Below are 22,524 nucleotides of genomic sequence, written 5' to 3'. Positions count from 1 at the left end.
AGCTTTGCTATGGTTACTTTTTTTTCAAAGTGAATTTGATGTTGTTGCCTGATGATCAGCCAGAGATTGGAATTCTCGATATACTAGGCAGAAAGCTGTAGTGCAGACATAGGGGTAGACTCATCACTATTCTGGCTGGTTTAGGTCCCTTTCCAGTGCTTATTGAAATGCTATTTTTTAAAAACATCCAGTCATGGTAAAACAAATCCGAGTGATGAAGAAATTACAGGTCTCAGCAGCCTGTACTCAATAGTTAATTATTACTGTTTCTAGTGGAGTTGGTTTTTAATCACAGAAAGAAATGTTCCCAGAAAACTACAAAGCTCAGAAGGCCTAGACCAGAGTAAGGCCAATACGTATCTTATGGGAGTGGTGGTATTAGTGACAAAAATATAAAAATGCTCAGATTAGAAAAGTGAACAGCACACTGAAGTGACTGGGGTTGCATATATGTGCAGTGTTTAGTGTCTTCATTATCTACTTACATTTTTGCCAAAGTAGAGTCAGAATAGGAAGAAAATATTTGCAGCTGCTGTGCTCTGTCAGTAATAGGTCAGGGCTGGGGTTAGAGGATGTAGTTTAATAATTGTCTGTGGTGAATGCTAGAGTGAACAGTATTTTCTCATTAAGCAGCATGAGTATAGTCTTTGGCCTTTCACCAGATAGAGAACAGGAATCTCTTTTTAAGGAGTCTGTTTCACAGTTCTAGCGTTTCTACCTAATCAGGAACAAATTTCATTTTACCAGTGCCCTTTTTATTTAATTCACTTTAGAACCATCCACTGTATTTCTCCTGGCCATAGCTTTTATCTCTTTTACGTTATTCAGTGTCCCCACTGACTTGGTTTTAGAACAGTTCCCAACTTAGTGCAAGCTGTCCTTTCAAAGAATCAAGTGCCTCTGTGTGTATTTATGTATAACTGGCACACTTCAATTTGTGTGCATGTAACCAACGTAATCATAAGCTGCCACTAATTTCTAGTTCAGTGATCAGTTTCTTTATATCTGCCCAGATGAGGTGAATTATTGAATAAAATTGTGCCCCCACTGGAACAGTGCTTGTTGGGGTAGGAAATTGTCTGTCATTTTTGCAAATCCCAAGGAAGTACTAGGACTGCCATCATCACACTTCGAACAGCTGTCATTAAGAAAAACCTTTTCCTCACTACACATGATATATGGCTTAGAAAGCCAGTCATTCTATTCTGTGATATGATCTGTGGGTAGCTGCTTGCCTATTTGAAGAACGTTGATGGTAGACATTCAACTTTATTTGCTTTAGATTTGTCCTTGACTCAGAAAGTGGTAAAGCCGTTGTTTTATGTAGAGAGCTGCTCCCCTCTCCTCCCCTTCCTCCCACATAATTCTACATAAATAGGACTAAACCCACTGTTTTTAACATGGTAGTCAAGCAAATCACCCCCCAAAGTTTTAGTAATAGCAGTTAAGATCAAATGTACACCCAGATATGAGCACTTCCACTATATCCTACCGTGTGCCTCTGCCATAGTCCCAGGGTAAGAGTTTGGACACACCTACAGTATCGGGAAGTTGAAGCTTTGTGGTGGGTAAGGTTGGACAACGCACAGTTCATCTGCCTATTTGCAGTCACTCTAAGCAACCCTGCTAACCACCAGGCATTTGCAAGTCACAAGCCACCTCACCCCAATCCAGAATGTGCCTATTAACACTGCAGGGACTTGAAAGGCAGCCGAGGGCTGAGGCCAGATTTCTGACTCCAGCGCTGTTCGCCTGTTAGTCAGCGTTTGTTCTGATCAGGCTCCTCGGCTGGAGCGCTGTGCTTCTGCAGCTAGCCTGCACCCTGAGCCACCCTGCCTTGTGTGCAGCTAGCTCAGGTGCCAGCTCTGCAGTGTAGGCTTGTCCTTGTTTCATCATGCAAATGAGGAGCTTGAGAGGCAACACCTCATCTCTCTGCGGTGTTTGCATTTAAATGATGTGTGAATGCCATTTGTGAAAGATGTTCGCATCATGTATAAATTCCACAGTGACTTCTGCTTAGGCTAAACCTGTCTTTAGTTTACAAGCTAGTTTAGATTTCAGTGGAATACTGAGAAGATGACTCCACCCAGATTACAACCAGGCATTTTTGTACCAGTACTTGGTCCGAGTCAGTATTTTGCATAAGTAAGCTATTTGCCTGGTGTGGTCAAAACAAAGACAAGAATTGGTCAAAACTGCTTTAGGAGAGGCATAAAAATTTTTATTGGTTTGTGTGAAGAAGCCTGGCTGGATATATACATTGATACTCTTGTGCGTCGACCTCTGGGGCAGATCATAGAATAGAATCATAGAGTGCTTTGGGTTGGAAGGGACCTTGAGAGATCATCGAGCCCAACCCCCCTGCAGTGAGCAGGGATCGAACCTGTGAACTTGATGTCTCCTGCTGTCTCTATTCTCCAAAAGAAGCAGCATTTTCCCAAGTGCTGTATAGTGTTTTACTAATAAACTAATTGACTGAACTTTGCTGTCTGGAGTCCTGAATTTTGTTTTGAGCTTTGGCCAACAGACTGAGCAATGCATTCCTCTCAGAGGGAGACGTGATTTCCGAGCGAGACAGCACAGCTCTTGTCAGTGCTGAAACATGTTCCTGTGCACCCTGCTAACTCTGAACACATTTGACCTTGCTTTCCCATGCACAATTCATCTTCATCTGTTCTGTGCAGGGTCAAACCCTCCATTAAAAAATACAAGTCAAATCAAGAGATTACAGAGCCAGATTTTAACATACCTTAAAAATAGTTCAAGATCTCTATTGGTAAGAACTGGGGGCAGCTGTGTAATCCTTGAGGGCTGCTATTTTAAGAATAATTCCAAAAAGAGTCACAGTATTGTGGCTGGTTATCAGGAGAGTGATATTTCTGGACTATTTTGGCTTGACACTGATAAAAGGAAAAGGCAAGAAAAAGAGAAAGACAAGTTAAAAAAGCTGTTGCTATCTCCTGCCATTCAGACTTCCTTGTACTCGTGTTTTGTACCAGGTTACTTTAAATGTGTACCTTAAATATTTAAGGTATAATAATAAATAAAAAATAAAAAAATATTTTAACTGACTATTTTCAACAAATGTAATTGGAATCCCATGTATAATAATTACTATTGATTTTCATGCCAAATGTAGAATGTTCTTCAGGGGGTGGGTGTGTATATGCATATATGCATACATCTCTCTCCTCTCCCTCCTCTGTAAAGTAGTGATTAGTCAATTGCTTTAGTGGAGTGACTTGCTTGCTGAAAATTACACAGGTACATAACCCATATAGAACCAGATCCTTCATTCTAGATACTGTACATTGAAGAGACTGGAAATAATTTTATATTTTCCTGTAATTTTTAATTGATTTTTAGTCACTTTATTGTAAAAATGCAAATACAGTTTTATAATTTGTTCATTCAGATCCCATTGTGTTATAAACTCACAGCCTTTTTCAGTGGCATGAAGTAGTGGGGTAGTATATAAAATGAAGTCACCTAGTGCAGTTTGGTATGTATTGTACTTGATAATAAATTATTTACGCAGTAATACACAACACTCCATCACAGAACATGCTTAGTATGTCTACAGCCCTTATGAGTTTGTGAGCAAGCAATCCTCTTTCACAAACATCTATGCCAAACTTTTAAGTAACTAAAGATGATTAGGAGGCGTAATAGATATTTTGTTTATAAGTGTGGGAATAAGCATTGGAACTGGTAAGTAAGCTTTGCAGTATTTGATGCATTTGATATATTTACTCAGCTTTTCCCTAGGACAGTTCTAAATCACACTCCAAGCAGTTCATAAGCTTTGGCACCACAAGGAAGCTGTCACTGCTGTCCAAACTGCAATGCCAATAACAACTAATGTGGCTGGAAAAAGATCACTGAAGATTTTGTACTTATTTTTACAACTGTTTAGCATTGGGTTTTACTTTGTTGCCATGGACTTTCTCATTCAGTGTACTAAGGTGGACAGACCACAGTAAATGCTGGGATGGGGTACTCTCTGTATGTTGCTAATACACGGTCTTCCGTTTAAAAATACAGATTTATGCTCCTTATCACTCTTTCATTCTCTTACATTGAAGGGTCGCCAATACCTGTGGGCATTGATGTGCAGGTAGAAAGCATTGACAGCATATCTGAAGTTGACATGGTAAGTTGGTTAGTAGAACTGGAATAAAGAATTTCAGCCAAAATTAAGGGTCTCAGAAACATCCAGCTGGATGATATAGAATAAAACAGTTAAAGAAAGCAAACCCTTAAAGAGCACAACCTTGCTTTGAAGCACGCAAGTCATTCTCATTTGAACTAGGAAGTGTTACAGAAAAGCGCATGCTGAATTTCTCCCTGGGCAAGAGGAACAGATCGGAGTGAACAGTGCTCTGATTTGAAAATGCCAACCATTCAGTAAGCCCCATGGGCCTCCACATGAGCTCTTGGTGCTCTGCACATTAGGTGATGAGGCTTCATGTCCTTTGCTTCCTTTGCTTATGCAGATCTGAGTATTCCCATAATTTCTGGCATGGGTGGAGCTGTGGTCATAACAAATGGAAATAGAAAAATCAGTTCCAGGAATGGTCCTAGGAAGGAGATGCCCTCACTGCAATCAAGGACCTGTAGCACTGGAATGCAGGCTGTTCATTCCTCAGCCGAAAGTCTCGCTAATAATGCCACCCAGACATGAGTATCAAGTTGCTCCGTCGTAGAATAGCAGGTCACGTTAACTTTGCAAAGAGATCTCATTTACAATATGTTTTCACAGTGAGTGTAGCTCTACTTGTAGGTGTTGAGTTTGCAGTGGGATCTGTCAGTATGAACCCCTGCATTCCTTTGCAAACCTACTCAAATCATAAAATCATATTACAGGGGAAGACCTAAGTATTTTCCCAGTATTCTTATCGGAAGTAACTGTTCTACTGAGATAAATGATGTCCGCCTAATAATGCAAATGTTATATAGGTGAGCACAGAGCAGCCAGGCTGTGCAAAAGCTCAGACTGGGTTTGCAGCATCCTCTCCATCTCTTTCCACACGTATACTTGCAGTCCTGTTATTTCTCTAAATAGGATAGCAAAACATTTGTAACAATCTTTCCTATTTAAAAAAATGTAATTCCTGTAAAATTTAATTGTTTACTCTTATGAAATTCATCATATTGTTTCTTTCTGATGCATTTCATTCGTAAACATACTAATCTAAAACCCCTGTGCAATATTTGTACAAAATGTACAGACTGATGGATTTTACAAATTGACCTAATGCTCATGAAGAGCTCAAATTAATCCCTTTGTAAAGGAACCACAGTCCATTCTGGGAACAGCTTGTGAAAATTTCCAAAGGAAACCCCTTTCCCTTTGCCTTTGCTTGGTTTTAAAGTTTCTTTATCACTTCACTGATGGCCCAATCCAGCTGAAATCTGAAATCTGCAAAAGTTTTATCTAAGTTTAGATGAAGTATGAACCTCAGACTCAGACACCAGTGGCAAGGCAAACAGCCAGTATCTCAGAGGTAGTTCTAATCTATATTTAAACTCATTGAGTGGCATTTGATTCCTCTCATTGAGGATCCTCCAGATGATGTCCAGAGAAGAAACTGATCCTTTGCATGAGTTGATTACTTTGTACTGTTTTCTATTGTATGTGAATAAAACAAGCATTGTCTTCTTTTATTTTTAATTAAACAAAGGACTTCACAATGACTTTATATCTCAGACATTACTGGAAGGATGAAAGACTTTCATTTCGTAGTAACAAAAACAAAAGTATGACTTTTGATGGAAGACTGATAAAAAAGATCTGGGTACCTGATGTGTTTTTTGTACACTCCAAAAGATCTTTCATCCATGATACAACTGTGGAAAATGTCATGCTCCGAGTATACCCTGATGGCAATGTACTCTTCAGTCTACGGTAAGAACAATACCCTTTTATGAGAAAATACATGACTGCAATTGTGGACCAATAGTCCGTACCGTGAGAAATTACTGGAAATACTTGCAGTTCAGATTCTGATACTGGACTGGCATTAATCCCCTGGCATCAGATAATGGGAACTGGTGACCAGTATACCAGTGGGAAAATAAATTTAGGATTGATAACATATAGATAACATTTTTCCGTCATTCACACATTGTTTCTTGTCACAGGGTAACGGCAGTTTTTTCATCTGTTGTAAATTGAAGTTTATCAAGTGTTAATTCATTGCCAGTGGTTTTAGCAATATTGCAGTAGTTTTACTGTTAGGTAGAGTAAAGCCCAAAATTATTAGCAAAGAACAACTGTGGGATTTTTTTCCTCCTGAGTCTTTTAAAACTGTCTGTCAGCTATTTTCACCTTGGGATACTGTAAACATGCCATTGATATTAGTCGGGGTTCCAGATAGGCATGGAGAGCAGATTATTGGTGCTACCAGCAATGCTAGACAGGTGTGTTGTGTGACTACAAGGAACTGCAAAGTGAAACAGCAATTCCAGGACTGGAACAGCAAGGTCATTAAAAGTGTCTCCCTTCTATCTACATGTTATTGCTTTTCTTTATGAAGCAGATGTGGACGATGTGGCAGAAATATTTTTAATGGAGGAATTTTCTCCATAGGATAAAGGCCCTGAGGCCTGTGCATTGCAGAAATCACAGTTCTCCAGTTTGTACTAATTAGGCCTGGGCACAGAGGTGATATTTCATCTAGTCGGGATAGTTTGAAGAGTTATGCAAGCACTTGAGATTTTGGCTATGTAATAATTGTTCCAACAAGTAATGAATTTCTCTACCTTCTCATGAAGACATGCAGAAACCCTCACAACAACAGCTGTACACCACTTTAAAACAGTGCACGTTCACGAATCACACTGACCAGTAAGAAACAATGAGGTGAAGTATGCATTTTATTCCTATATTCGTTTCCATGCTTCATGAGAGAGAGAGAGGGATCAGAGGAACTATGCTGCTACACTAAGGCTTACAGCAGTGGCTCTCCATGTGAGGGGTACGACATACATTCAGCTGGGGGAAGGAAGAGTGGCGAAGAGACGTAAGATGGGCGAACGGGTTCTGTCAGCTTGCCGGAGAGGTGAAGTGTTGTCAAGATTAACGGCAAGAAATTGTGCACAAATAGTTACAAACCAAGGGGAGCATGTGATGGGAAGGACAGAAATGGAGAGAAAGGAAAAAGTGAGATGGGTGGGAAGGAAAAGGAGGAAGTAGAGCTGAGGGACAGACACAGTGTGAATCAATTTGCTACGTTTGCTCATTGCTCGGAATCCCTTCTGTGGTGGGAGCCCTTGCCCTGTGTCCTGCATCACATTTGCAAGCTGGTGCTCTACTTTTCTTCCTTGCCCTCGTCCCTCCCGCAGTTATCTTTCCCTAACCCTGCATTACCAGATGGTGCGTGCTTGGGTGACTCCTCCTTGCTCAGACAGGTGAGCTTGCAGCCAGCCTTACCTTCCTGTGCCAGTGAATAGCAAAGCCCCAAAGTTCCCACCAAACCTGTGGATTTCTTCCTGGACATAAGTGGGAAGGGCAGGTGCCCTGTCCTCTTCCTTTTCTTTAAAGATTTTATCTTTAAAGATCTGAAAATGGCTGAGAGGCAGGGAAAGGGGTGACCTAAAGGCTGGTGAACCAAGGTTTTAAAATGATTAAGGTGAAACAATGTGTTTCTAGCCTGAGTGGTGTTAATGTGTATGTTCCTAAAGAATCAGATGCTCATTAAAACACCCTTTTTGTATTGCCAGTTTTACATGCAGTGGGCAGATTATATTCCAAACACTTATGTGCAAGAAATCTGCATATTCCACATTTTTTCTTCAGTGCTTAGCATCCAGGATTTTACTGAAGCAAAGCGGAACAAAAATCCAGATTTGTTGCTAAAATAGTCTTTGGGTTTTTTTCAATCAACATTTTCTTGTTTTTCCCCCGATCCTTTAGTCAATAGCTAACAGACAGAAACAACATCCATAGTTGGAAGTCTTACGCATGATTTTAAAGATGTACCACTCTTACAATCTCATTTCAAGCCAGTAAAATCTTACACTTGTAAAAATTCAGCTACAGTGTGATTACTGATCACAAGTTTTCAAAGCTCACTTATATACCCAGTATATCCCTTATCACTTAAATCCCTGTAGGATTCAGTCTGGGGAAAACTGAAAAATCAAACAACAAAATCAAATGACATGCAAGCTGTGACAAGAAAGGGAAATTCGGCAATATCTACCATATTTAAATTGCTACCTCTAGCCTTCTTTTTGTTTATTGATTAAAATGTCAAGGCACATTTACCTTCTAAACATTTGTGAAAAAGCAGGTGGAATGCAAAATAATGTCTTTGCCTAGATTTCCTTAAGCTTTTTAGAGTATAAGGCATTTCCATGGTGTTGAAGAGGAGAGTAGGCTTCCGGAAATTGCAGCTTATCCTTTTATGCAATTAAATATTATAACCATTCTAGCTGGGAAAATAGCAGTTGGAATGATATTTGCTCTAATCTGTAATATTATCTACTTCAGCCTATGAGAAATCCAGTCAAGAAATGTGAACTCTCCTTGTTAATCTTCATAAGTGTAACTCTTCAAAGCAAAATATGTGAAAGGCTAATGAAGGATCAGGCCAGTAAAGGGTTTAAAAATTGAAGGTACTGTACTTAATAAGAAAGACTGTTTATGCTTAAAAAATACAGTTCTCTCATTGATTTAGTTTTATCTCACTATCTTGAAGCAATTTTAGAAGCGTCTAAAAAAAGTAGAAAAACTCAATCATTAGGATTCTAAACAGCCAATTGGCTGGGGATCTCATGAAGATATCTGCACAACCCTAAGAAAGTATGAAATTTTTCATTTAATTTTTGTTTTTCTGTTCCTTTCTGCAGAATAACGGTTTCTGCTATGTGTTTCATGGATTTCAGTAGGTTTCCTCTGGACACTCAGAACTGTTCTTTAGAACTGGAAAGCTGTAAGTTAATTCATATGTGTTCTTCACATGTGCATTGTTACCAGTACTCCACCTTGTTCATAACACCTTTTTCACTTGTTTTGATGTGTGACCTGAACCTTTCAACCTGTACATATTAAACTGTGGCCAGTTTGGGATCTTTCGAGAACTCAGTGAGCTTTGGGAAGATACAAAAACCATGATGCACCCTGCTTTGTTTCGACTGGGTTGATATTCCAAGGCCTAAATCTAAAAATGTTTTCCTCTGTGAAAAATCATGGTTTTTTTTCTCAGAAAAAAGTGCGAGTTAAAAGTAAAATAAGATGTCAATATCTGACCTCATGGAAAAATGAAAATGAGTGCTTGTGTTACTGTGAAATGTTCGCTTTCTCACTCCTGACTCAGTTGTCTGTAGTAAGCTGTAGAGATGGACAACAAAATGTAATTCTGTTTTGCAGAGCCTTTTGATATCTCAAAATTTATTCTTACTTGGATTATGAATAAAACTGGTTTGTTGTTTAGTCTTGGAAAAGAGAAGACACTGCCCCAGTGTTCAGGCAGTCTGCTCAGTGTAGCAGCTCTGGAGCTCTGATCCTATGTGCCTTGTGACCCTGAGCATGCCCATGCCCCCCATCTGTCAGGTGAGCTGCTGGTAGGGCACAGGACTGGGCTACACTTGGAACAACATGGAAATATGGTCTTTGCAAATTTTTCCATGTCAACTAACTGGCAAATTGATGTGAAAAAAAATGTTTCTTTGGGGTCTTCCCAAACCATTTGAGTGGTCTCCTATCCCTAAGAAAAGAAAACAGAAGCATTATTCCAGCAGAAGGGGTGATTCAGTTTTTACTTTCTCATAGATGCCTACAATGAAGATGATCTGATGTTATACTGGAAACATGGAAACAAGTCTCTGAGCACAGATGAGCACATCTCCCTCTCCCAGTTTTTCATCGAAGAATTCAGTGCTTCCAGTGGACTAGCTTTTTACAGCAGTACTGGTATAGTAAGCCCCTGTCATTAAAAGAGAGAAGCACAGGACACGATCATGCAGAATGTCTTTCACATTTAAATTTGCTGCTAATAAATGACAGTTAAAATGAGGTCTGTTAATCACACTGGTCTAGGTCCTCGGTTCTCTTTACCAATGTAACACTTTCTTGATATTAGAAGAGGCCGTAATAACACTTGTAACTTAACAGCTGACAAAAAGAATCTGAAAAAAATGCACAACAACCAGATATATGCTGTTGTGAGCTCTTGCAAAATCGTGGTGCTTCTCTGAAAGCCACTGGAATATTGGGTTTACAGGAATCTTTGGGTCCTGGTTATATAGAAAAGCTTGAAAACACAAACCCTAAATGGTCAAGTACTAGAAAGCAAACAAGAGGAACCCCAGTGTGTTTTATTGTCTAAAATCTCCTCATTTTTAGAGCTGTAAAATGTTGTTAAAAGTCTACTAACTGTAAGATTTCCACATGAGAGCATTTATAATCTATTCAGGTCTAATTCATGGTTTGCTTAATGTTCCATGTTTATACATAAAGTTGCAGAAAAAAATCCCTTTATGTCAGCGCTGCATTGTTTAAATACAGATATCTGCCCCAGCCAGGTTTTTATTTCTCCCTATAGATCTTGAACTATACTTCCTGGCAAATTGCACAAGGCTTTAGGAGTTTATTATGGTCTTGATTTCATGCAAGGTGGGTTTTATTTTCTTTGTATTTGTACATGCAATTATAGATTTTTAAATACTTCTCTATGTAAGTAGCCTAACCATATGTTTTTAACCAGATAAAACAGCATGTTTGCTACTGTACTTTCCAGTCTGAGTCAATTCATTTCAGTGTGGATATTGCCCTTTACATCAAGGCAGATTAATAAAATAGAAATTATCCCATATAATATGATGAAATGCATAACACTTTGGAAAAAAGTCTTTAAGACATACAGGAAAGTTGCAAATACATTTATTTATAGGATAGATTCTTTTTGCATTTAAAAAAGAGCCATTCAAGTTTGTGGTGACTGAGATTGAATGCAGAAATTCCAGTTTAAATTATGGTGCAGCCTAAGCAGTGAGGAATTCACACCTTGATCAGGTTCTTCATCCTTATCTCTTGTTCGTGTATGAGCTAAGAACAGAGCTCCAGCTTTCAAGAGCCACTGTCACGTGAGAAGAGGGCGAGTGATACCTTACTATCATAACTGCGCCTTGCTGAGAGCTATGTCAAATTTGCCCTTGTTGCAAGAAGGAGACTGGCATGTTTTCCACCAAACTGCTATCACTGTGTGGTGAAACTGGGTTCTGGGAACTCAGCTGGCTTCTTTCTGCCTTGTTATTCTCATCAAAAAACACTTATGCAAGCAAGTAAGGCCTTGTGCGCAACAGTGTGACCTCATACCAGCCCTGTACCCAGGCCTTTGCAGCACCTTCACAGCACCTTTGACTTTGCAAAGTGTAACTGCTTAACACTTACATGCAGATGTTTTGATGATGAGCTTACTCAGCAGGGTAAAGGTGAAAGACAAGACTTCCTTTAAGTCACAAGGACCCCTGGGAACTGCCTGAATAATGCGTGTACCATACCTGTTACTTAGAACACTGCCCTTTGTAGACATACACTTTTCTTTGGCTTTGAGGTTTTGTTTCGGTCAGGAGGTTCTACTTCCTCTTGCTCTTTTATTTTGCTTCTTGTTGGAAGAAAACAACTACACACAGACCCTGCCCCCCGCAGTAAGTAATAGTGGGGAACAATCAGCACAACTCTACTGGGAGTCATCTCCCCCCGAAGAGTCTTGGGCAGAAAATGGACAAAAATGCTGCTCACAAAGCAGCCTTATGCATTTTAGGTTCTGCATATCCTTTCCTGTGAAGCTCAGTGAACTATGCATGCATAGCATTTAGGCTTTTGGAGTTCCCTGGCCTCCAAAGGAGCAACAATTGCAATCCATTTTTGAGACAATAATTTTTAAAACCAAAAACCTTCTGCACAACTGAAAACACATAGAGCGTGTTTAATATTAGATGGGGTTATTGTTGAGATATTCTTTTTTATAAAATCGCTCTTTGTGATGACGTGACTGCTCCCACACAGGCTCATCGATGTCTCTGTACTGGACAGGGAAATGCTGCACAGCCAGCCACTTTTGTCTTCTTTTCACTCACCATAAACTGATTTCCTTCCCACCGCAGGAGGTACAGCACACATGCTTTGCTGCACAGAGAGAGCATGCCCCAAAATTCACTAGATGGCACCCTTTCCTCGAAAGTCAACGCTGGGCAGGCAAGCCGGTCTGACCGTAGGAAAAGAAGTGCTCCTTGTCGCTGGGTATTTGTAGCGTGAGAGAAGGCAAGCTACTTTTTGGGGGAGGCAGGGTGTTGGCTTCACTGTCCTAGCTGGACTGGACAATTATATTCTGTCCGTATTCTCCCGGCAGTTTCACTTGAAGTCTGTTTACTTTTTTTCAATTTCCTCACCTCAATTAAAATATAGTATTTTACTTACGCAGTTGTGATGCTTCACTCCCAAGGCAGCAGTATTTTAATGAGGTATGATGGACAGTTTGTAAAGCACTATATAAAACCAAGATGGTGGCAATATTTCTTAGGCATTTACTATTACTGATATGGATACACCATTCCTACTGGAAGGAGGGAGCCAATGAACAGAGCTCACAGATAACACAGCTCTCTTCTCCCCCAACCTGTTCTTCTCTTTTTTTCAATAGGTTGGTACAATCGACTTTTTATAAACTTTGCACTCCGGAGACATATTTTCTTTTTTGTGCTACAATCCTATTTCCCAGCCATGCTGATGGTGATGCTCTCTTGGGTTTCATTTTGGATTGACAGAAGAGCCGTTCCTGCCAGGGTATCGCTAGGTAAACCTTTAATGTATATTCTTTTGGCAAGTATAGAATGGATAGGGGAGAGCTTTTGAAGTTACCTTAGCTTCCTATTTACATAGGACATGAACAAGTATATCAGGTAATTGCCTGAAAAACACTATTATTGCCACTGTAGTCACTACCACAAATTCCTTTAGTTAACCTCTACATTTGGAAATGGGATGTTTGTTCAGACTGGCTTTACTATATTAAGAAAACAGCTCACACACCACAGAAGGAAAAAGGGATGATTCTGCAGATTTCCTTATGTAGAATTTTACTTCATTCCTTTTTTTTTTTTTTTTTCCAAAGACTGGGTTGTTTTTTTCTTCCCCTCTTCCCAGTAAAGTAACAGGTAGTAACAGGTTGTCAGATCCCTCCCCAAATCCATGGTTCATGAGAGATACTTAATAGGCATAGCACAATCTGTCTAAAAGCTTTGCAGCTCTGCTTTCTCTCTAGAAACATTTGATATCTTCCTACCAACTTGGAACCAGTTTCCTGACTTGTCCTATACAGCGAAGCCTTTCTTTGTTAGGCACCTTGAAAATGTTTGCTTTGGTGCTTTAACTGTGCAAGGCACACAGGCTTCTTTGGAGGCCAAAGAGTAAGTTGGGCGTCTTTCTGCTCTCACAGTTTTAGTTCTCAACACCACAGTTCAGGAGAACATGTCTAATTACAGTGCGTTTTTCTATAACATTATTGTTTTTCTCAGTGATGAATCAGTTGATACCACTTCAAGACTGCCTTTGTTGGGAATTTAATGCTGATGGCCTTGGAATGATTATATTTTTTCAAAGATTAGCATCTCTGTCAAGATCTGATGGAACTTTGTTAAGATATCTAATGTAACCATAATGCATCTGAGTCCTGCAACTGTCAGTTTAAGAATTAGTAAAGAAGCTCCTGTTCTTTCATCTACTGATGCTAGTCCCAGAAGCCAACCGTATATTGCCATATTTCTTAGACAAGTGAAAATTTGAGGATCTTTAAGAAACAAACTTGCGTGTGCTGAGGGAGCCCTCAATTTTTATCTACAGCTGTATCAATCTAGAAAAAAACCAGGACTGTATCTACCTCAGCTTCCTTTCTATTCGCACAGTCTAAAGCTATTAACACATGAGATATAGATTTGTTAGTCTAAAACCAAATTATGGTACCCCCTACCTACTTTTATTAATGCATCTACCAATTCCTTTTATTTATAAGAAATTTAGCTTCATCTGTAAAAATAAAGTTTTAATTCTCAGCAGGTTATTTGTAATGTTGTCAAGATGCTTTTGCTGATCATGTTCTTTAATTTATATAAGGATTTCTCCAGAAGGTTATGCATCAGGAGTTCTATGAATAACGCACATTTCATTAGCATAAGCATACATAATTTATAGGCAATGTTAACAAAGTTTAAAAAGCTTAGCTCCCTAGCCTAGAGTATACATATTTTAAATAAATTGATTTCTTCTTACACGGTGTATTTCAAACTCCAGCCTTCAACCTAAGGAACTTGCAGAGAAGGAGAGGGAAAACTCTTGTATGTTCCAGTGGACTTGAACTAGCCTAAAACTGGAGGAAGGCTATACTGAGACCTAGCTGAAAGGCTGTGCTACCAGCCAGTGCTGTCTCACAGGTGTTACTGAGATGTCTTCACTTCCAGTGTTACATTCATTTCTTTAAAAGTGGGGCCTGGGTGGGGTGTTGGTGCAGGTTTTTTCCCCTAAGACAGAGCAAAATCAAATGAGATGAATAGCTGCGCATGAGAGGAGAGATTGAAAAGATGAGGGTGAAATTCTGGACACACTGAAGTAAACAAAAAATATTTCTTTGTTTCAATGCATATAGCATTTTTATGCTAGAGTGTTTTTAGAGAGCCATGGAGTTACGACAGAGATGTACAAGCTGGTGTATGTTCTGAAGGAGTACAATTTGAGAAGGGGTTGGGAGGGAAATTGTGATTCTTCAGTCATTCTCTGGGACAAGAAAGTGTGCAGTGGAGACCCTGGCTCTGGGAAGTGAGGGAAGACCACAAAGCTGCTTTCGTTTCTCTATAGCAGCGCTGTCAGAGAAATGTGTTCCTTATGCTGCTGAATCGCCAGTGCTGTGTCCCTGCTGACTGAACTCGGTGTGCTGCAGCTCTAACTGCACGCACTGAGCAGAGAGATGATTTACTGGTTTCAGTATTGTATGTGATAGGTCCTTCATGGTTCACTCCACTTTTCAGAGCCTGTGCAATGAAGTTAAAGGCAGTGTCAATCATATGCCCTCACAAAGCTGTGCTGTCCAAGCAACGGTGACGAGCTAAACAGAACCAGCTGGCCAGAATTATGATAACCTCCCCTTTTTCTTTGGCAGGTATAACTACAGTGCTGACAATGTCAACCATCATGACAGGAGTAAGTGCCTCAATGCCTCAAGTGTCTTACATAAAGGCTGTGGATGTGTATTTATGGATCAGCTTCCTTTTTGTCTTCCTGTCTGTCATCGAATATGCAGCAGTGAACTATCTCACCACAATTGAAGAGAGAAAGCAACTCAAAAAAAGGGGCAAGGTACAATCCTCTGTGTTTTGTTGCCTTCAGAAAGCATCACAGAAGCCACAGGGTAATCCTGACACACCACTGTGATAACAGTGCAGTAACCATCTCTGTGACTCCACTCTGTATCTCGCTTTTCTTTACTTGGCTGAAGGGAGGGAAATGTATCATCCTCTCTGAGATCTTGAGAAGGCCTGTGCTTTCTCTCCCTTCCTTTTCTTATGGCAGAGGTTAAGGAGTACCTCTCCTGATTCTCCCCCCCCCCCCCCCCCGAGAGGAAAGTAACCTTCATTCTGTTCTCAAATACCTACTGATCAAGGTATTTTTCCTCTCTCTGAAATATACCCCAGCATGCACTCATGTAATATTCCCTCCCGTTTCCTGTGAAGCAGAGTCTATTTCTCCTTCTCCTGCTTTGCCATTTTCAATTAGGAAGCTGGGTTTAATGATGCCTTTTTGTCCCAAGACCAGATGAATGACAAGGTCATTTTCAGAAAAGTATGCCTGAAGCACAAATGTTCACAAGTTAAATGTTTGCTTTCTATGAAGCACTCACTTAAAACCTTTGCTTCAAGAATATCCCCCCATGTAAACTCATTTGTTGGAAAATCACAAGGGGAAAACCACAAAAACTGCATATGTCGCTCATGTGATTTGATAATCCCATCAAAAAACTACTCATGGAAATGTTTGAAGTCATTTCCCACAATTCCAGCCACACAGACCTACAGGAGAGGCAGAGTTTGATTTCGTCAGTTGCAGAAGCCGGGGCACATATTACCAGCCAGAAGCTGGCAATAATCAGTCAGACAAGTGTGTTTTATCGCATGTATCCCCTTCCCTGCTCATGTCCTGCCCAAGGGGGCAGGCACCGCAGATAGCAACACTGTGAGGTAGCCCTGTTCTCCATATGCTTGCCACATGCTCTCCACAGAGGGAACAACACTGAAGAGAAAGCTTTCTTTATTTTCTGTTTTATTTCTCTACTAAGCAATTTATTTATTTATAAATTTACTAAAATGGCTCCTGCTAGACGCAGAATAACTATTCTTTGTTGCCAGGCTTCAGGAATGTATAGTATTGATGCAGTGCAAGCAATGGCTTTCGACGGCTGCTTTCACGACACGGATGTGGACATGGACCTGACTGCTTTCTCAGACCGCTGTGAAGAGAATGAGACTCGGGCACGTGCAGCCAGCGTCTCCAATGTGGACACAACTCGCATGAAGAGGAAGAGGTCTCTAAAGGGAAACGTGGGCAGGATTATTTTACAGAACAATCATGTTATTGACACATACTCCAGGATTATATTTCCCAGTGTGTACATTGTGTTCAACTTTTTTTACTGGGGTTTGTACATATGAACAAAAATCATTACAAGCTAGACATTATTTTGCGTATGACGGTAGCAACATGCTTTAAAAATAACGCAACAGCAGTAGGGGAAAAGTTTAAAAGTTTCCGAATGGTAACTTTTAAGTTCCGAATGGACTTCTGCATCATACCAAGGCTGGTTTGGCTAGCAGCAAAACTGTTAATGAAAAACTCGCGTGCATCTGGTTTCTTTTCCAGCTGGACTGTGCAATGCTTCACTGGGGCAATCTAATGCACGTGCTACTACTGCAGTAGCACAGAAGCAGTGTGCACACTAAGGGAGCCCTTTGTCACACACCTAAACAGACAGCAGCTCCCACCTGAAGTATTATCCAGTCTCTGTCTACACTCTAAGCATTCCTCTTTAATCAGCCTTTCTGTTTGTTCTCCACTTGTGGCCCATTTTAGTAGGCAATCGGCACCAATTGTCTTCAAATAGCTCCTATCCTTATTTCACTTGTTGCGTTTCAATTTTGCTAGGCAACCTGTACGCACCTCAGCAGCCTCTGTCCTTGGCGGGTAACTAGGGGGAAAGCGATTATGGCTTAGCAGTGGAGCAGGGACCAGCAGAAAGCAGGAAGCAAAGCGCATGGGGCTTTCTACATCGTGCATCATCAACACCTCAAGAAAACCCCTCACCCTGTCAGCTGTCCCCGACTTCCCACAGGACCACTGGGAAGGGCCTCTATTTTGGAGAAACCTTGATCACCAGTCCCTGAGGCAGCACAGGAGTGATGTCCCGGACCCCATGCTCTCAGTGTCTTACAGCCACCTCCCAGGTGGATGACTAGCGTCACCTGCACAAGCCATGCCCCTCACGTGACACCCACGCACCTGTGCCTCCTGCAGACCTGCTGTAATCACCTGTGTTTTGCATAACTGTTCATTTCAGAGACGTAGGCTTTGAGGCAGAGATTTTAGAAAATGTTATCAAGAAAACAAACCAACCATATCTTCGGCAGAATCTGGTTCTTCTGCTTTATGTTGAATACATGAGCTTAGGGTTTTGCCCCCCTCCCTCTCCCTTTGGCTTTTGAGATTGAATGTTACAGTGAGGAGAAGCTACAGATGCCTTCTTGCAGCACTGATCCCCAGCACAGATCAAGATACCACATGGAGACACACAGGAATAGCAGCTGTGCCAAAACAGAGCCATATACAGGAATCTCAACAGTCCCAGATGAATCGTGCATGGAAATATCCTTAGGTTCAGGCTAAGGAGGTTGAATTAACGATATTCAGGGACACACAGAAAAAGCGGTCATAGCTCCAGAAAAGAATCAAGATTATTCTTGCGACTTTCCCAAATAGGGAGCATTTTCCACTTAAAGTTCTTGGGTTTGTCTGCCATTTAATAAAGCGAGTTTGTATTTACAAAGTCAGTCCAACATGATAATTTGTGGTGGCAAAAAATGTCACAAGGTAAATGCTTGGTCACTGCTTGGTCAAGATTAGGAAATGGGAATAAATTTGGAAGCCTGAAACACTCTCTGGTTTATTTGATTTTCCTGCTCCAATATTGTTTGCTCGTAGCATGGTGATGTCTTTTACTCTTTCAAAAAGCTGCATGTGTCAAGCTCCCAATTACAGAGCTGGAGAAGCTGGTGACACACTGCGTGCTGGGTGATTGAAATCTGATGGAGTGAGTGGGTGGCTTGCCAGCCAGTTCACTGCCAAACAAATGATCAGAGCTGAGACGGCTTTGATACTCTTCCAGGAAATCCTGTCATGGAAAGCAGAACCGTACCAGGAATGACAATGCTGGGAACGTAAAGTCAAAGGACACGCAAGCTTTGGCAACAGCAACAGCACACTAGACCTCAAGCTGAGTAAATGTGTAATATATATAAAATAAATACCGTGACATCCTCGTTACCGCACTGCCATTATGGAGTCATCCTGCACAGATGCTCCAGATTGCCTGAGAAGTTCCCATCTAATTGCTCCAGCTGGGCGTGCCCTAAACTGTTCACAGGAACTAATGCACGACCATTGTTTTCATGAAATTTTTTTTATCTGCCTTACAGCTAGAGGTATTTGTCCTGTAGCCAGCAGTGAATCCTCAGCCTCTGACAGAAAAAATACCCATGTGCTTCTTGACCCAAACTAGTTCCCTCTATTTCTTACAGGATCTGCAGCAGCAAATGTCCTGCAGCGCAGCATGCCCAAGCCCCTGTGTAGGCTGTCCAGCAAACAGGCCCACACATGGAAGTGTGGAGGAAAAGAGATTCCTGCCTGCATTTACGTTCCGGGCACATCCTATACATGTGCCTGAAAGCTGCACAGCTTACTTTAATAGAGGAAACCCTGAGTTACTTTGGAACTGTGAATGTAACCATTGGCAAAGCGTTCTCCCTACGGAGAGTACTACACAGCAAGCTTTATTATGATAATGAAGACAACTGCACATTATGATGATGAAACTTAACTGCATACTTTTACAGCCAAGCTTGTAATTTCTATCTTCTTAATGCAGTGACAGGGATGAGATCAGGATCAATGATACTTCAAAAATCTATTGCTTGTATAAATAGTTAAAAATAACAAACAGTATTTAAATACATTATTTCTTGTTTAAAGGGCGTTAGAGGGCTGACTAAAACTCACATGACCCTCTTCTGAAGCTTGTGTTATCTTCCAGAAGGGGCTGGTAATAAACACTTTTAGTCAGTTTGTCTAGACAGACCAGCATGGAAATCTTTAAAAAAGTATTCATGAGTATTTCCCATTCCTGTTATTTGTGGCTGGTTTTGCAGCCAGTCAAATGTACAGATTTTACATCCCACAGCATTTACTAAAAGTTAAAACATTACAGCCCTTATGTAAATATATACTTGTTTGAGTATTCATCCTAGTGGTATTCAAGCAGTTATGCTGAGAGTACTTTGTGGATTTTTTGAACAGAAATAAGAGCTTATAATGGTTTCTGTGACCAGCTGAGGTGCAGGATATGGCCTCCCTATTTTTGGCATCTGCTGCTACACCCATCTGTATTAAGAAAACATCCTGTAAGTGTTAATGTAGGTGATGCAAACTTTTAAGTCTGGAGAACTACTTCATTCTTCAAAGCTTTATAATTCTCATGAAAGAAGTAAGTGGAATTTCATGCCAGTGACCGGCTTTCCAGAGAGCTACAAAAATGTACGCCTTTGAATATCCCAACTATTGGTGTTTACACTAAAACAGTCACAATTTAATAAATTTTGTGAAGTGTCCTGAATGTTGAGTGATGTGATGAACTAAGAACGAGTCAGAACTAGAAAGTAGAGGTCTCTTTCTTCAAGTCACAGCCCAATGAAAGAAAAATGCTTTACAGAGAAAGTTAAATTTTACTAATTTTGTACACGTTTGTACAATTAGGATAACCTTAGGTTCACCCCTAGCAAAATCTCTCTCCTAGTAACCCACCCCCACATGCCGATTAATCTGTATTTCATGATCAAGTGGCCACGATGTCTTGGTCAGCTGGTGACCAAAGTGGTCCAGCTGGTAAAGGAACAAGGACTGCACAGGATGAGCCATATTTGCCACCTTCTCCATCCCCTTTTCCTGTGTATTATATTTTGCCAGTTTCTCTATTCAGCACGTGGGAGTTTGCTGAATGCATTCATGAACACAGAACCCACTGGAATCACATAAGGTTTGTTCCAAAAGATCCAGTTAACACCAGGAAAGCAGGAATTGTTACTGTGCAAATAGCAACCACACCGCAAGGAGGAACAGGACTGCAAAACCATTTTCTATAAAGGGAGGATGTGAACTGGTATTTTAGATGTGAGAGGCTCTATTATTTCTTTCCCTCCACAAGCTGTTGATAGACCACAGTCCCCTCTCTTATCTGTCATTGAAAGGTCCTTCTAGTAACTAACATGCCCAATATAACTTTCTACTTACATTACCCGTGCACTGCAAGGCTGCTGAGGTTTCCAAAATTCAACTTTTGCTGGCAGTTCTGCTTTGTATGCTTCAAGCTACCAGTACACAAGAACAAAACTTTAGCAAAACCTACCTAAGAATTCTTCTGATGTCTTTCAGCCAATGTAAATTAAACCATTAACAGGCATCTTTATTAAAGGTAACTAAATATTTCTAGAAGTTTTCATGTGCTTGGTGAGGCTTCTAAAGGTTTCTTCCATGGAGCCTCAGGGGGGCTCTGGAACCAGATTTTGGTCTGGGAAAAAATAAGCCAGCTAAAGCCCATGCACTTTTGTGTATATGAAGTAAAATTTTATACTAATAACCACAAGATTTTATGTGGTATCTCCTAATCAGTTTCCTATTGGTTTCCGAAAAGCGGTATTTTTCTCTCGCACATACATGCTAAATAACTTGGGTAGATGGAGAAGAAACATTTAAGCAGTGGAACAGGTTGCCCAGAGAGGTAGTGGAGGCCCCATCCCTAGAAACATTCCAGGTCAGGTTGGATGGGGCTCTGAACAACCTGATCTGGTTAAAGCTGTCCCTGCTCACTGCAGGGGGGTTGGGCGAGGTGACCTCTAAAGGTCCCTTCCAACCCAAAGCATTCCATGATTCCCTGCATGGATTATGTTTTCAAAGTGGCAATGGCTTTAAAACTTTCTAGTTTGGGAGTAAAAACAAAAAAACAGGTTGACATTGCACTCTCTCCACTAAGGGAGGTTAAATGGCGTGAAACACCAGGCACCGTTACTGGCTGATACCAGTGAATTATTCGGTGAATTATTACTCCTGCTTGACATCTTATGAGACGCCTCCTTCTTCATAGAATCATGGAATCATAGAATTGTTTAGGTTGGAAAAGACCTTTAAGATCATCCAGTCCAACCATTAACCTAACACTACCAAGTCCACCACTAAACCAATTAAGGGTAGAGTACCAATTTCATGTTTCCTGGCTTGGTGGCTGGATTATTTTTAATGAAAGTAAAAACTAGGAATCACGAAGGTTGGAAAGGATCTCTAAGATCATCAGCCCGATCATCAGCCCAATCATCAGCCCAACACCACCATGCCCACTAAACCATGTCCCAAAGTGCCACATCTACCCGTTTTTTGAACGCTTCCAGGGATGGTGACTCCACCACCTCTCTGGGCAGCATGTTCCAATGCCTGACCACCCTTTCCGTGAAGACATTTTTCCTAATATCCAATCTAAACCTCCCCTGGCGCAGCTTTGGCCTTGGCAAATCGTTAACCATTGCAACGGGTGTCTCCCCGCGGGCAAGGCCGGCAGCCGCCGCCGCAGCCCACCCTGCGCCGCAGGCAGGAGCAGGGACCCACTCCCACGGCCGCGGCGGGGGGGAACCGAAGGCGCCCCGGCCCCGGGCACGCCGCCTCTCCCCTTGCCTGGGGGCTCCTCCTGGCGCCTCCCGCCGCGCCCGGCCGCCTTAGCGTCTGCTCTGCGGCGCCTTCGTGCGCTGGGAAACAGGCCCGAGCCGCTAGAGGAGACCCCCGCCCCCCTCGGGACAGGCCTCAGCCCCTCCGCCGCCCGCGACGCCCTCAGGTGAACGGGCCGGCTCCTACCGCGCCCGGAAACGTCGCCTCCCGGGACACCCAGCGCGTCGGCCACAGCCTCCCGCTTCCACCCCAGACCTCCAGCGGGCGGGTGGGCCGCCCACCTCGCCCGGCCCAGCCCAGCCCAGCCCGGCCCAGCCCAGCCCAGCCCAGCCCAGCCCAGCCCGGCCCGGCCCGGCCCCGCGGGGGCGGCCGCGCCGCTGCCCGCCCGGCTCCGCCGCCATTTCCTCCCGGCCCGGCCCCGCCCCGCCCGCTGCGGCCCGCGCGCCCGGGTGAGTGCGCACGCGGGGAGCGGGGAGCCCCCGGCGCCCGTGGGG

The 22,524-nt window shown here is 41.9% G+C and overlaps 1 protein-coding gene across 1 annotated transcript in view; it reads left to right on the top strand.

Annotated features, from left to right (window-relative positions):
• The window catches only part of GABRR3 (gamma-aminobutyric acid type A receptor subunit rho3), a 31,004-nt gene extending 14,300 nt beyond the window's left edge, over positions 1-16,704 (top strand). The window contains exons 3-9 of the mRNA XM_009487716.1: positions 4,086-4,153; positions 5,685-5,908; positions 8,857-8,939; positions 9,779-9,919; positions 12,651-12,803; positions 15,159-15,355; positions 16,402-16,704. Of these exons, the coding sequence (XP_009485991.1) occupies positions 4,086-4,153; positions 5,685-5,908; positions 8,857-8,939; positions 9,779-9,919; positions 12,651-12,803; positions 15,159-15,355; positions 16,402-16,704 (1,169 nt within the window). The remainder of the gene's footprint in view (positions 1-4,085; positions 4,154-5,684; positions 5,909-8,856; positions 8,940-9,778; positions 9,920-12,650; positions 12,804-15,158; positions 15,356-16,401) is intronic.
• The last annotated feature ends 5,820 nt before the right edge of the window (positions 16,705-22,524 follow it).

This window comes from Pelecanus crispus, chromosome 1, assembly GCF_030463565.1.
Source record: "Pelecanus crispus isolate bPelCri1 chromosome 1, bPelCri1.pri, whole genome shotgun sequence".
NCBI classification, from domain to species: Eukaryota; Metazoa; Chordata; class Aves; order Pelecaniformes; family Pelecanidae; genus Pelecanus; species Pelecanus crispus.
The sequence above is the reverse complement of the archived record's forward strand: the minus strand, read 5'-3'. Positions and strand labels throughout refer to the sequence as shown.